This window comes from Symphalangus syndactylus, chromosome 6 (assembly GCF_028878055.3).
Source record: "Symphalangus syndactylus isolate Jambi chromosome 6, NHGRI_mSymSyn1-v2.1_pri, whole genome shotgun sequence".
Lineage (NCBI taxonomy): Eukaryota > Metazoa > Chordata > Mammalia > Primates > Hylobatidae > Symphalangus > Symphalangus syndactylus.
In genome coordinates this window covers 73,356,521-73,371,857 of record NC_072428.2, presented here as the reverse complement: position 1 = coordinate 73,371,857, position 15,337 = coordinate 73,356,521, and the positions used below count along the sequence as shown (strand labels likewise).

At 37.7% G+C, this 15,337-nt stretch overlaps 1 protein-coding gene across 1 annotated transcript; it reads left to right on the top strand.

Moving 5' to 3' along the window:
* The first annotated feature begins 1,195 nt into the window (after positions 1 to 1,195).
* LOC129483969 (tripartite motif-containing protein 49D-like) lies at positions 1,196 to 10,073 on the top strand. The gene is made up of 7 exons (XM_055281378.2): positions 1,196 to 1,302; positions 3,910 to 4,324; positions 4,610 to 4,705; positions 6,428 to 6,658; positions 7,388 to 7,410; positions 8,285 to 8,382; positions 9,531 to 10,073. The coding sequence occupies exons 2-7, from the start codon at positions 3,914 to 3,916 to the stop codon at positions 10,028 to 10,030; spliced, it is 1,359 nt and encodes a 452-aa protein (XP_055137353.1). The 5' UTR covers positions 1,196 to 1,302; positions 3,910 to 3,913; the 3' UTR covers positions 10,031 to 10,073.
* The last annotated feature ends 5,264 nt before the right edge of the window (positions 10,074 to 15,337 follow it).

Here is a 15,337-nt window from a genome sequence, read left to right as displayed (position 1 = left end):
CGCCTGTAGTCCCAGCCACTCGGAGAGGCTGAGGCAGGAGAATGGCATGAACCCGGGAGGCGGAGCTTGCAGTGAGCCGAGATTGCGCCACTGCACTCCAGCCTGGGAGACAGAGGGAGACTCCTTCTCAAAAAAAAAAAAAAAAAAAAAAGAAAATATTTGAGTAGTAGCCGCTTCTGAAATCTCTTTTCTTTTTTAATTTGTCACATGACAACAAAAATATTTGTTATAGAAAGAAAAATACAGTCCATCCCTATCGTTTGGATTCTGTATTTGTGAATCAGCCTACATCCTAAAACTCGTTTTTAATCCCCAAATTAATTATTATATTGCACTTTTAGTGATGGTAGAACATCATGCACCTTGTGGAGAAAAGCATTAAAATAAGAATTCATATTTCACCCATGAGATTGGCAACGTTTTGTAAATTCTACGAGAGACCTCAAAATAGTAGTTATTTGGTTAGTCAGTGATTTCTCTTGGTGTGGTAGAAAAAAAAAAGTTTTATCTTCCTGTTGGACTTCTCTTCGAATATCCTGTAAATGTACTAAAGCAGCATTTAAGGCTGGACGAGGTGGTTTATGCCTGCACTCCCAAGCACTTCGGAAGTCCAAGACCAGAGGATCACTTGAAGACAGGAGTTGTAGAACAGCCTGGGCTGCAGAGCCATACCCTGACTCTTTGAAAAGTTTTAAAAAACATTAGCGAGGTGGGATGGTGTGCGACTGTAGTCCTAGCTACTTGAGAGGCTGAAGCAGGAGGATCCCTTGAGCATTGGAATTCAAGGCTGCAGTGAGATATGATTGTACCACTGCACTCCACAAGGAGACAGTTTCTCTAGAATAAATACATGCACCTTTAAAGGAATGCCTGTATCTTGGATGAAACTCAATAAACAGTATAGAATGCAACTTAGTTGATTTCCAGTGTGTGTCTAATCTGATAGGATTTACGTTACATATGATTCATTTCAGTCATGGTTTTTTAAGGAGTGATGATAATTTAATCAGCGGTGCAAAGGTGTGATCTACATACTGCATAAACCTAATCATCTTATTCTCAACCTTTCTCAATACTCCACCCACTTAAAGAGGTGGGTGTGGTCTTCACAGATTCTTATAAAAGGACATAGAAGAGATGAGCTCAGTTTTCTCCAAAGGAGAAGGAGCGCGCTTAGAGGGAGCTGTATTTTGGTGACCTCTGAAATTCAGTACTGCGGTGAATGAGCTCCTGACCTTGAGGAGTACTTAACAGAATTATTTCCGGAAGAATCATCGTGGGAACCATTCAAAGAACCCAGCGGTGAGTGAAACCTATATTGATAAAATTATATCTTCTTTCCTTTACAAAATAATAAATTAGAGTGTTAAAAATATCTCATTATCTTAAATCTACACAATGACACCGTTTGTAATTCATATTCTTACTATAGATTTTATGAATTATGAGGATACTAATTGTTGTTATTTTGCGTTTTCTATCATTCTTCAATATAGTTTTGAAAAATTTGAAATATCTGGTGTTTGCTGCAACCGATATGTATGCATAATGAATATATGGAGTTGATATTTATACATGTATGTACACATAGGTGTGTGTAAATATATGTGTAATGAGTGTATTAATATTATCTAATTGAATTGAGAAGACGTTAATGAATGTTAATTCATTCATTCAGCATTTAGACATAACTTTAAATTAGTAAGGTAATGATGAGAGTCGCAAAATAGTGAAACTGAAAAAAATGAGAAAGCTCCCCAAAACATCCTAGTTTGGAAATCAAAACACAATTTTTTGACCAAATAAATATAGAAGATATAATTTGATACGTGATGGTGGTTGCCATCTCGCTTGAGTCTTAATCTTATTAAACGATGAAAAACTCCTTAAAATGACTTAGATGACCTCTGGAGAATATTCACAATTCTAAGATTTTTCATTTCTTTCACTAAAATTCAGCAGCGTTATCAAAGAAAGGAGAGTAAAGAAAAGGACTTAAAATTGCCAGAGACCATAGTTTATGTATTAGTCAGGGCTCTCCAGACAGGCAGAATCATAGGATGTATATGTATACATGTAGAGATACATTCATGAGCCATTTCAGCCAACCACAAACCACACATGGCGCTCACATAAGATTATAATACCAGTATGTTTACTGTACCTTTTCTGTATTTAAATATGTTTACATACTAAATAATTACCACTGTGTTACAATTGCCTACAGTATACAGTACAGAACATGCTGTACAGTTTTGTAGTCTGGGAGCAGTAGGCTGTACTGTATATCATAGGTGTGTAGCAGGCTATACCACCTAGGTTTGTATAAGTATATTCTATCATGTCAAAACAATAAAACCGCCTGGCTAGGTGCAGTGGCTCATGCCTGTAGTCTCAGCACTTTTGGAAGCTGTGGCATGCAGATCACTTGAGGCCAGGAGTTCAAGTCCAGCCTGGCCAACGGGGCAAAACCTCATCTCTACTGGAAAAAAAAAAAAAAAAAAAAAAAAAGAAAAGAAAAAATTTGCCGGGTGTAGTGGCATGTTCCTGTAATACCAGGTACTCAGGAGGCTAAGGCAGGAGACTCGCTTGACCCAGGAGGCGGAGGTTGCAGTGAGCCGAGATTGCACCACTGCACTCCAGCCTGGGTGACAGAGTGAGTCTCCATCTCAAAAAGTAAATAAATAAAACCTCCTTACACATTTCTCAGAACATGTATCTGTCCTCAAGCTACACATGATTCTACACGAGAGGGAATTCATCAGGATAATTCGTTTGCTTGATTATGGAGTCTGAGCAGTTCCAAATATAGGCTGTCTTTAAGCTGATGTCCTGAGGATGCCGTTATCTTGACTGAGCTCAAGGCTGAAGGCCTCAGAACCAGCTTCAGGAGAAAGAAAGAGGAAATTGCCTTTTCTCTGGCCTTTTCCTTTTATCTGAGCTACCAGCTGATTGAATGGTGCCCACTCACATTGAGGGATGATGGTCCCACTCAGCTCACCAACTCACATGTCTCTCTCCTCTGGAAACACCTTCACAGACTCACCCAGAAACAATGCTGCACCAGTTCCCTAGGTGTTGGTTAATCCAGTCAGACTGATACCTAAAATTCACCATCACACCATAGAAATATAATTACACCTCTTTAAGATTCACAAAAATCCTACTATATGTTAGTTCAGAGTTTGGGTATCCCTAGGAGAAGTTAATTTAATCCACGAGAAAATAAAAAGGCCCAATACCTTTAATTACTTTTTCTCTTCTATTCAACCTAAATTGGTTTAATTGCTGTTTTTTATTTGTTGATTTGGTTGGTTGACTGGTTTTTCTATTTTCTTTTGGTTTTGGTTTTTTATTTTACTTTAATTTTATATTATTTTAAGTCCTGAGATAAATGTGCAGGACGTGCAAGCTTGTTATACAGGTAAACATGTGCCATGGTGGTTTGCTGCCCCACTGTTGTGTCTCTCTCTAAAAACATATCACAGGACCCTCTGGCCATCTTCTCGTATTTCTTTGGCCAAGGCAGTTTTTCCCACTCTTTCATACTCATTCAGCAGTTATGTGAAAGAAGAATAGGAAAAACTACAATTTATTCTAGGCCACTTAGAATCAAACCCAATTTCCAGATCCACATTCAGAAAATGGGAAATTGAAGAGATTAGTATTATGTTACAGACAGGAACTAGGAGTAGAAGCGGTTGTGAGTCATCTAGTCAGCAATATCTACTATAAAGCCGGGAGACTCTCTCTGTGTGAGATTTGTATTTTTGTTACAGAAGAAATAGTTTGCTGTGCTTTAATGAACACTGGCAAGAGAAGAAACTAGAGCTATCACTTATCTCCACGTGTTCGGAAGCTTTTCATCAACCCAGACCCCAAAATGACATGTTGCTCTTTCTTCCTCAGAAACATGAATTCTGGAATCTTGCAGGTCTTCCAGAGGGAAGTCACCTGCCCCATCTGCATGAACTACTTCATAGACCCGGTCACCATGGACTGTGGGCACAGCTTTTGCAGGCCCTGTTTCTACCTCAACTGTGAAGACATCCCAATTCTGACTCAGTGCTTTGAATGCATAAAGTCAACACAGCAGAGAAACCTCAAAACTAACATTCATTTGAAGAAGATGGCTTCCCTTGCCAGGAAAGCCAGTCTCTGGCTATTCCTGAGCTCTGAGGAGCAAATGTGTGGCACTCACAGGGAGACAAAGAAGATGTTCTGTGAAGTGGACAAGAGCCTGCTCTGTTCGCTATGCTCCAGCTCTCAGGAGCACCGGGATCACAGACACTGTCCCGTTGAGTGGGCTGCTGAGGAACACCGGGTAAGTGATGCCTCTGAAGATCTATTTCTATTAAGGACACATGAAATTCCTGTGGGCCTATTTTCTTGGAGATTGGGTAAAGCCAACCCTGAGTCCCTTTAAGCAACTCTCTTTTGGGCTTTCTTAGCTTCAAACCTCTGAGATTTGATGAAGACGAAGGGAAATAGAAGAAATGCCATTTCCTAGGGACTTACTTGTCCCTCATTCTGGGCCCCCTCCCTATGAAACGGTCTGCATGTTACTTTACTGTCTTCACTGGTGCTTCAATCTGTGGCTCTTTTGCAGGAGAAGCTTTTAAAGAAAATGCAGTCTTTATGGGGAAAAGCTCGTGAAAATCAGAGAAACCTGAACGTGGAAACCACCAGAATCAGCCACTGGAAGGTTAGTCCTGTACTACGCTACCTTCTCCAGGAACTTACAGAGGGCAAATGGGTGACTCTTAAAATAGGAACTTGATATCAAACCATAATGTTTCTGGGAGTCCATTAAAAAAAAAAAAGAATACATTGAGAAAAACTGGCCTCATTTCTTATGTAGAATAGTATGACTGTTAGATGGGATTTCTAACAAAACCATTGATGTTACACAAAGCATGCTGGTTTGTTTTCATACAAACCTGTAGCTATACACCAACAGATACAAGAAACTGGGCCATCTCACAGCGTTCTATATGTGCTGGTTGGATATGCTGGGCATAAGAGTTATTTGACAGGCATGGAAAGCTCAAGTGAACCTTCTGAGCCTGGGTCAGCATTAATCTGAATGCTGGTGGACAAGTAGTATTTGGAATTGCATGGAAAATTTGGGGCAGAAAGAGTGACAGGGGAAATCTAGGGCAACCATGAAATTAAGAATCTAAACTAGTCAATATTGAATAATCCACAACATATGATGAGAAAAGTGGTGAGAAATACAGATTTGTGTCTTGAGGGAGACATGCAAACATGCCCGAAATATGGGAACTAGTATCTAAATATAAGGAGAACTCTGAGGACTTCAGGCAGAGAAATATTAAAAATGATTTTCTCTTTGTGGATGTATACTCGGAGGGTATGATAGCTAATATTAGTGTGTTGAAAAGTATTTCATAAGAACCTAGTCTATGTTGAATATTAAATTAGAAAATCTGCTAGTAGAGAAGAAAGAAAGCATCTTTGTCCTCACAAATCGTACAATCCAAATGACAGAGGCAAAAATGGTCAACATGCCAGTATGTGCAATACATGATGTGTTCCAGTGTGGTAGATTCTTTGTTGGAGGGTAATCAAGCAGGGAAGTAGAAAAGGACAACAGAGGCCAGAAACTGGAGATTAGTGTCTGAGTTTTAAATAGGGTGGTCAGAAAAAAGACTCACTGAAAAATTCAACTTGAACAAAGTTTTGAAGAGGAAGGGGAGCACGAAAGTGTGTATGGATATATATGCGGACCATGAGTGTGTATATACGTATATGTGTGTGTGTGTGTGTGTGTGTGTGTAAAATTCTAGTTGGAGAGAACAGCATATGCAGTAATTTTGAGTTTGTGTATATTTGGAGGCCCGGGGAACCACAAAGAAGTCTATGTTTCAGATTGGGATGACTTAGAAAAAGAATGGAAGGAAATGAACTCAGGGAGGCAAAGACGGCCAAATCATAAATGCAGCCTTATTAGGATAGGTTTTGCTGGGCAAAATGCATTTAGCTGGACATGGTAGTCTAAGGTCATTTCACATATAATGAGTTTAAGCAACTTGTTGCATATCTCAGAAATAGAAATAATTATTTCCTTTCTAGTAACTATAGCTCTATACTCCAACTCTTAAGCATGAACTGTTCTTACTTTTCCATAAATATGGGTTGGAATAGAGAAAGTCAAATTGTGTTTTTTTTATTTCCAGCTGTCTTAGAACACCCATTATCTTGAATAAATTTAATGTAATTGGTCAGATACATCTATGTTGATCTTTATGCAGAAAGAAAGGAAAGGAAAAAAATTTGTGGATTCTAAGAACGGGCAAGACTGAGGTTTAAACTATTGGGTGTTCGAGAGACAAAGCGAATCAGTGAGATTTAATAGGAGATGGATAAATACATTTCTCTTTTGACTAACCCATTATCACTGCAGGATTATGTGAATGTAAGGCTAGAAGCTATTAGAGCTGAGTATCAGAAGATGCCTGCACTTCATCATGAGGAAGAAAAACAGAATTTGGAGATGCTGAAAAAGAAGGGGAGAGATATTTTTCATCAACTGCATTTAAGCAAAGCCAAAATGGCTCATAGGAGGGAGATTTTAAGAGGAACGTATGAGGAGCTGATGAAAATGTGCCATAAACCAGATGTGGAGCTACTTCAGGTAAAAACTCACACTGTGGTTTCAGGTTTTTGACTATTCACATGTATAAGTATTTTCCTTGTGGCTGAAATCCATCTCCCTACCTTTATTTCCATGATGTGTTTCCAAAAACACATTCGCATAACTAATGCTACTTTATTGGGAGAGTATAGCCCCGCCAAGGGATTCTACCATGCCAAAGGTCCCTCCTACTCTATCCACCAGCCACAAAACTTTGTGGAATGGTCAAGGTAACAGCCCCAATAACTGTCCCCCAACTAAGTCACTAACACATTTTGGGTTGTCACACATGTATAAAATAGTGAGTGATTCATTTACATTTAGGTTAATTTGAGGACACGGCAAGATCAGAAGTTTTGGGAATCTAGGCTCACATTAATATTATTTTGAGATCCACTCATTTGGGTAATAGGTTCTGGGAAAGATGACTGAGTAGGTTATTCGAGGTTACCGTGGAGCACAGACTCTCTGGGCCTCTTCTCCCTTCGCTTCTTTAGAGAATGTCTTCAAGGCTCAGACCTTCCCAGGACATTAATTAGCGACAGTACGACTGACTGGGTTTTCCATTACAGAAGAAATAGAAAACGCTTTGCAGAAGAGAAGATGGTAGGGAAATAATATCTTGAGGAACTGACTCCAAATTTCACACTGAACTTAGTGAAAGATGCATCTTTTGAACTGCACTCAATCTTTCCTTTTTTTTTTTTTTTTTTTTTTTTTTTTTTACAGGCTTTTGGAGACATATTATACAGGTGAGTGTGTACCTGGATTTTAGAGTATGTTCTTTCAGTTTCCACGAATATCAAAGCAGGCTCTACCAAAGTCATGGCATAAATGATTAAGATATTGATTGATACTACTTTATTCTTTTTTCGCGTCTACTTTCGTTCCCACACCAGAAAAGACAAGACCACTAAGTAAATAAATGCATACATAAATAGTGAAATAAAATTTTAAAAAAAACATGTTTATTCGTGATTTTGTTTTATTGCTTAAAAGCCTGCATAGGTGAAAGATGAAGTTTTGTTTTGTGGATGGTGAGAAAGTCACCAGAGGAAGCAGGAGAGAAGTGGGGGAAGTATTTTAGCAGCGAAAAAGTTGATGATTTGTTGTTCATACCTATATACATATCAGTTAACAGTTCTGAAAAATAGATTGAAAAAACTGTGGAGTGTTAGAACTGTATAAGCCTCTAGGAAAGCTTGTTTCTAAAAGGCAGGTCTAGCTGCCTAGAACAAGTTTCACATTCTTTATCTTGAAAAGGAAGCAGCAGATGCAGCAGTCTCCCCAGAACCCCGCTATTTCAGACAAAGATGTCAGGGGAGTCTACCAAGAAGTGGAACTCAGAATTTCGTCTCTGAATATTCTCAAGGCCATAAGGCTAAGGAACCTTACACATTTGGGGCAAAAAAGAAGAAAGATCAGACTGAATTCTGACTCAGACTCTCCCACTTTGCTTTAAAATTTGGAAGCTGTAAATAGGAATTAATTTCAAAAAGGAAGTAATTTTTGAATTATCAAATTTGTGGGTTCAAAGGATTCTCATGAAATGTCTTTTAAATGCAAATAGTGACTTTTATTTATTTTATGGCTGTAGATGTTGTAACCGCAGGTTTTTCCTTGCAGGAGTGAGTGCGTGCTGCTGCACATGCCCCAGCCTCTGAATCCAGAGCTCAGGGCGGGGCCCATCACTGGACTGAGGGACAGGCTCAACCAATTCCGAGGTAAGTCTCCACCCACAGGCAGCACTCCCACTATCTAAATATTATTATTGTTAGGATCACATAGGTAATATTTCACCCTTTATCAAATATTTTACTTCTTTATAGACATAAGTGAACAATATAATCATGCAACCCTTTTGTATCTGTGTCTGTATAGTCAGATTTATAGCATTAAGTTTGAAAGATAGTGAAAAACAAATACATTATGGCCTCATATGTACTGAGTAATGTAACGGGAAAAAGGAACAGTGTAGCAAATTTAAAAAAGGAGCAAATGGAACAATGCTCAGAATGAAGGTGAGTTATTTAATGTTAAATACAAAATTTTACATTTCTTTAGTGTATTCATTTGAACAGCTAAGAACTGTTCTTTTGGGGAATATAGTTTACTGGAGATTCTTGGGGTTTTTAAATCTTTTAAATGGATATATTTTATGTATTTCCAAGAAAATTAGTTAATGGGTAAAAATAAAAAGAAGAAATCATTTTGTGAATACAAGTAAAATTACAAACAAAAAGAAGTTCAGTTTAATTGCAATATCAAAAGCTACATGTTAAGTCTAAAATCTAGCTTCAGCCCCAAGCTAGCATGGAGGGCCACAGAGAGACTGGTACAAGATTTTGCAGAAATCTGCTTTAAATTATCACTTATGACATGTACTTACGGATTTTTATCCAGTTATCTAGAGCAGCTCTTGAGTAACTGAAAATCATCACATTCTTTCCAAAATGATAGCACTAGTTTTTAAGAATAAGAAACATTTCTAAATAATGATTTTGATAACAGCATAGCATTTAGGGCATATAATGTGCAAATTTTGCTTTGAAAATTGGATTGAAAGAAGTTGATCTTACATTTGGCCCTCAGTGTGTAAGTTTCCAAAACGCTTTTAATATCTGTGGTTAGCGTTTTGTTTGTCTTGTAGATAATATTAATCACCTCTATACTTTATTAGAAGTTACAAGCAAAAGTGTCCTTGTGACTTCACGTTTTCCTGGTAAATTAATTTCTTGATAGAACAATTTTTGCTTATTTACACATGTCTATGCATGTTTTCTTTCTTTCTTTCTTTCTTTCTTTCTTTCTTTCTTTCTTTCTTTCTTTGTATTTATTTATTTATTTATTTATTTATTTATTTATTTTGCAGTGGATATTACTCTGCATCATAATGAAGCCAACAGTCATATCTTTCGATGTGGAGATTTCAGAAGCATTTGTATTGGATGTGACCGTCAAAATGCACCCCATATCACTGCAACACCTACAAGTTTTCTTGCATGGGGTGCTCAGACTTTCACCTCCGGCAAATATTACTGGGAGGTCCATGTGGGGGACTCTTGGAATTGGGCTTTTGGTGTCTGTAATAAGTATTGGCAAGGGAAGAATCAGAATGGCAATATATATGGAGAGGAGGGACTCTTTAGTCTTGGGTGTGTTAAGAACGACATTCAGTGCAGTCTCTTTACCACCTCCCCAATTACACTGCAATATGTCCCAAGACCTACCAGCCATGTAGGATTATTCCTGGATTGTGAAGCTAGAACTGTGAGCTTTGTTGATGTTAATCAAAGCTCCCCTATATACACCATCCCTAATTGCTCCTTCTCACCTCCTCTCAGGCCTGTCTTTTGCTGTATTCACCTCTGACCAGAGACAAATCAGAAATGTGTTCACCTGCTGTGGGAACCCCTTTATCCCAGAAAGCCCTCTTCCTTGTGCCTTATCAAACAGGAAAAATAGGTTCTGTTCTATGTCCTGAATTGCATCCTAATGTTATTAACACTCATTTATTGTGTTACTATTAAATGCGGTAAAAACACTAAAAGTATATGTGTTGGTTCTTTATTAATAAATTTCTGAAAAATCATTATTCATGATCTTGGCACAAAATATATTCTCTGTTTTCTCTTTTCTTCACTTCTGACTGCCACTGAGTGAAATAATAGATGACAGACATGTCCGAATGAAGTTAAAATCAGTGGAAGGCAGTCGGGATCTTTCGCTTCATGCAAAAACTTGGAGTGAAGTCTCAATGATAACTGCGAAATGTTTTTCTTTCTCTTTATCTAACTATATCGCACTTATCCATCATGTTTCATTGTACTAATCTATCCCTTGAGTTAATATCATTTGACCTGCCATGCTGGGCTTCATTTTGGAATTCTCACCACATATATAAATAATCCTGCATTATTAGTGCGCTCTTCTACATTGAAATACACAAGGTGATCAGGACAATGCTGGATTCATTGAATTTTTTTTTAAAAAGTAACTAAATATTGACTCCTACTTCAAAACACACACAGTCATTTCCAAATAGATTCAAGTCCTGAAGGTAAGGGGAACATGATACAGTATTCTCATAAGCCTTTCTTAACCAGGACAAAAATTAACAAATAAAAAAATTAGATGGTTTATATTAATGATGACTTCTGTGTTTCAAAAAACATGATACAAGAATTGAAACGCAAACCATTAGTGGAGAAAGATATTCACCCGAACATATATGAAATAAAATACAATGCATGTGCATGATGAATACTTAAAATGTATTTTAAGTATTTTTCCAGATTCTTCCAGATTGGCATAGAATAAACTTGGATGGCAGAGTCAATGATGAGATTTGCTGTGGAAGTGGGAAACCATTTTTTGGAGGACAGTAGTAATGCTGTGAACTTATGCAAACAACCAAGTATTCAGTAGCAACTAAAATGTGTCTCCATAAGATTATTTTACAGATGTGTATCTGAAATCTGAAATTTGGGAGAACATTCTACTAGTGTTCTCTAGGGAGAAAATACAACTGGAAGGAAGAAGGGAGGGAAGATGAAGGAGAGAGAAACAGAATGTATTTGAGAGAAAATGCTATTTAGACTAAAATGGAATACTGCAGATACCACCACAAAGTGGTTAAGGTGTGTCTTATGGAGCAGAGATGGCAGAAAATACCACAGTAAAGAGATCTACAGTTGGATTGTTAGTTCTGGACTTATTCTCTCAATGTTGTGGCTTCTAAACACATCAGTAATCTCCTTCGATCCATATGCTAATTAACAACCAACACTCTGCCCCCTCTCCCAGATTCTTTCATTGTTTTAAATCCGATCTAATTCTAATCCAGCAGGTCACTGTAACAAACATAATCATCTAAGAATTTTAAAAATATTTTTGATGAACTAGTGAATATACCTCATTCTCAACACAAATACTGTTTGAGAGGAAAAGTCGATGGTATTTAAAACCATTTAAGTGCGTCCACACATGCAGAGATATACATATATATGTAAATATTTATGTATCTGAGTTAATTGCATCAATTAGAGTGGCTACCTGGATTAGGATTACATTGGGCTTTGCTGATGAAAGAATTCGGAATGTTGTTTGGTTACCTTGTAATACCTATATGAATATATTAACCCTGTAATTTTATTACTGGAGAAAGTCCCTTAGATGTAATCAAGGATGATTGTATAAGGATGCGTATTGTTGCACCCTTTCCAATCATGAAAGAGAGAAAAATACACATACTGTAATGTGGAAATTGTTTAGAAAACTAGAATGCATTTTACTAAACCCTGTAAAAACAAACACCATTTATATGCATCGATATATTGATACTAACAGACTTTCTTTTATCTCTTACGTGACTATAGTTCCTATTTTTCACTAGTATTTTTATTATGGACACAGACATAGTATTTTATTACGGACGGATATAGAAACAAAGATAATTCCCTCTACAGAGGGTATAAAAATTATATATAATTATATATTATATATATTACGTACTATATATTATAGGTAAATATACATTTATATTTTATATAAAATATATATTATATATAAAATACATTTTTATTTACATGTTATATTATATATTTTATATTATAAATAGAATATAAATATAATTATTAAATATAAATATTATATTATAAAATATAAATAATATTTATATATTTATATTTTATATAATATATTTTATATATAATATAAGAAATTACATATATATAATATAGGGGCTCGATTAGTTTCTGCTAGTGTGAAGACAAGTCATATCATATCTAGGGGCCATGATGATAGGAGCAGTCAGAGGATTTCTTGCATTGTGATGAGTGCATATAAGTTAAACGAGCCACTTATCAGTAGAATTGATAGCAAGATAACCACTAGGGTTACTTCTTATGAAATTGTTTGGGCTACAACTTGTAATGCGCCAGTTAGTGCATAATTTGAATTTAATTGCTCATCCTGATCATAGAATGGAATAGACGGCTAGGCTTGATATGGTTAGTAAAAATAGGAGGCCTATATTAAAATTAATTAGACGATCTGCTATAGGGAGGGGGGTTCACAATAGGAGAGCGATAGAAAGGGACAGGGTTGGAGCAATAACATAAAGGGCAATAGTAGATGTTGAGGGCCATAGGGGTTCTTTGCTGAAAAGTGTTATTGTGTCAGCGAATGGTTGAAGCAGTCCCTAAGGGCTTACAATATTAGGCCCTTTGCGTAGTTGTATGTAGCCTGAGTTTTCGTTAAGTGAGTGATTTAAAATCAATACCGATAATAATGATAATAATTATTAAATAGTTATATTAATGATAACAATAGAATTATTAATATTAATTATTAATAATGACTGATATTAACCATTGATAGTGATCTTATTAATTAGAAAACAATAATATTGGGTACCAATAATTAATATTAATAATAATATGAAAACTTTTTATTAGCAATTACTTCTCAATATTGATATTGGTAATTAATATTAATGTTAATAATAAATAAGTAATAATTAACAATCATATTACTCCTAATACCGCAGTGGGTGTACACCCACCTATGATATTGTTCCTAACGTCCAGGGAGGGAGAGAGCATGGTATTACTTTCAATATCGCAGTAGGTGTACACCCACCCGGTGATATTGATCCAAATATCCAGGGGGTGGAGTATGACGTTACTCCCAATATAGCAGTGGGTGTACATCCACCCGGTGATATTGCTCCTAATATTCACGGAAGAAGAGAATGATATTACTTCCAGTATCGCAGGGAGTGTACGCCCCTTCTGTGATATCGTTCCTAATATCCGGAGGGGGAGAGGGTGATATTACTCCCAATATCGCAGGCTGTGCACACCCACCCTGTGATGTTGTTACTAATAATATCCAGGAAGGGAGAGGATGATATGACTCCCCATACAGCAGCAGCTGAACACCCACCCTGGGATATTATTCCTAATATCCATGGAGGGTAGAGGCTGATATTACTCCCAATTTCGCAGGGGGTGTACATCCATTCTGTGATGCTGTTTTTAATATTCAAAGGCGGAGAAGCTGATATTACTCCCAATATCACAGAAAGTGTACAAACCCATGTGATATTGTTCCTACTTCCGGAAGAAGAGAAGATGATATTACTCCCCATGTCGCAGGAGGTATACACCCACTCTGTGATATTTTGCCTAATATGCAGGGCAGGAGAGGATAACATTATTGTTAATAGCGCAGGATGTGTACAGCCCCCCCGTGATGTTGTCCTTAATATTCCAAGGTGGAGTGGATGTTACTCCCAATATCGCAGAAAGTGTACACCACCCCAGTGATACTGTTCCCACGATCCAGGAGAGAAGAGGATGATATGACTTTCAGTATTACATGGGGTGGACACGCCCCCAGTGATACTGTTTTGAATTTCAACGTGGGAGAGGATGGTATTACTCCCAATATCGCAGGTGGTATAAACACTTCTTTGATATTGTTCCTAATATTCAGGGGTGGAGAGGATGTTATCACTCCCTACATTGCAGATGGTGTACACCCATCTGTGATATTATTCATAATTTCTGGGGGGGGATGATATTACTCACAATATGGTAAACACGCTGTGTGCCCACCGTGGGTCATGATATCCAGGGAGGAAGAGGAGGGTGAATTACTCCCCATATCGCGGGGGGTGTCCACCCCGCCTGTCATACTGTTTCTTATATGCAAGGGGGAGGGGATGATATTACTACCAATATCAAAGACCTGTACAGACCCCCTTGTGAGATTGTTCCTAATATCCACGTTGGGAGAGGATGATATTACTCCCAACATCACAGAGGGTGTACACCCCACCTGTGATATTGCTCCTACTATCCAGAATAAGAGAGAATGATATTACTCCCAATAGTGCCGGGGTGTACATCCCCCCCCGTGATATTGTTCCTAATATCCAGGGAGGGGGAGCATGATATTAATAACTGCCAATATCGCTATGGATGTACACCCACCCTGTGATATTGCTCCTAATATCCAGGGGGTAGAGTATGACATTACTCCCAACATAGCAGTGGGTGTACATCCACCCGGGGATATTGCTCCTGATATTCATGGAAGGAGAAAATGATATTACTCCCAATATCACAGGGAGTGTACGCCCCTTCTGTGATATTGTTCCTAATATCCAGAGGGCGAGAGGATGATATTACAGTCAATATCGCAGGCTGCGCATACCCACCCTGTGATATTGTCCCTAATATCCAGGAAAAGAGAGGATATGACTCCCCACGTAGCAGGAGGTGTAAACCCACCTTGAGATATTGTTCCTAATATCCACGGAGGGAAAGAGCCCGATATTACTCCCAATATCTCAGGGGCTGTACATCCCCCCTGTGATATTTCTCTTAATATTCAAAGGCGGAGAGGATGATATTACTCTCAGTCTCGAAGAAAGTGTACCCTCCCGAGTGATATTGTTCCCAATATCCAGAAGGGGAGAAGATGATATTACTACTCACGTCGCAGAAGGTGTACACCCACTCTGTGATATTTTTCCTAATATGCAGGTTGGGGAGAAGATAATATTATTGCCAATATCGCAGAGAGTGTACACCCGCCCTGTGACATTGCCCTTAATATTCAAAGCGGAGAGGATGCCATTACTCCCAATATTGCAGAAAGCCTACACCT

Coding starts and splice junctions, on each gene's coding strand:
- LOC129483969 (XM_055281378.2), top strand. CDS start 3,914: ATGAATTCTGGAATCTTGCAGGTCTTCCAGAGGGAAGTCACCTGCCCC. Junction 4,706..6,427: donor CCAGAATCAGCCACTGGAAG/GTTAGTCCTGTA, acceptor TTATCACTGCAG/GATTATGTGAATGTAAGGCT. Junction 7,411..8,284: donor TTTGGAGACATATTATACAG/GTGAGTGTGTAC, acceptor TTTTCCTTGCAG/GAGTGAGTGCGTGCTGCTGC.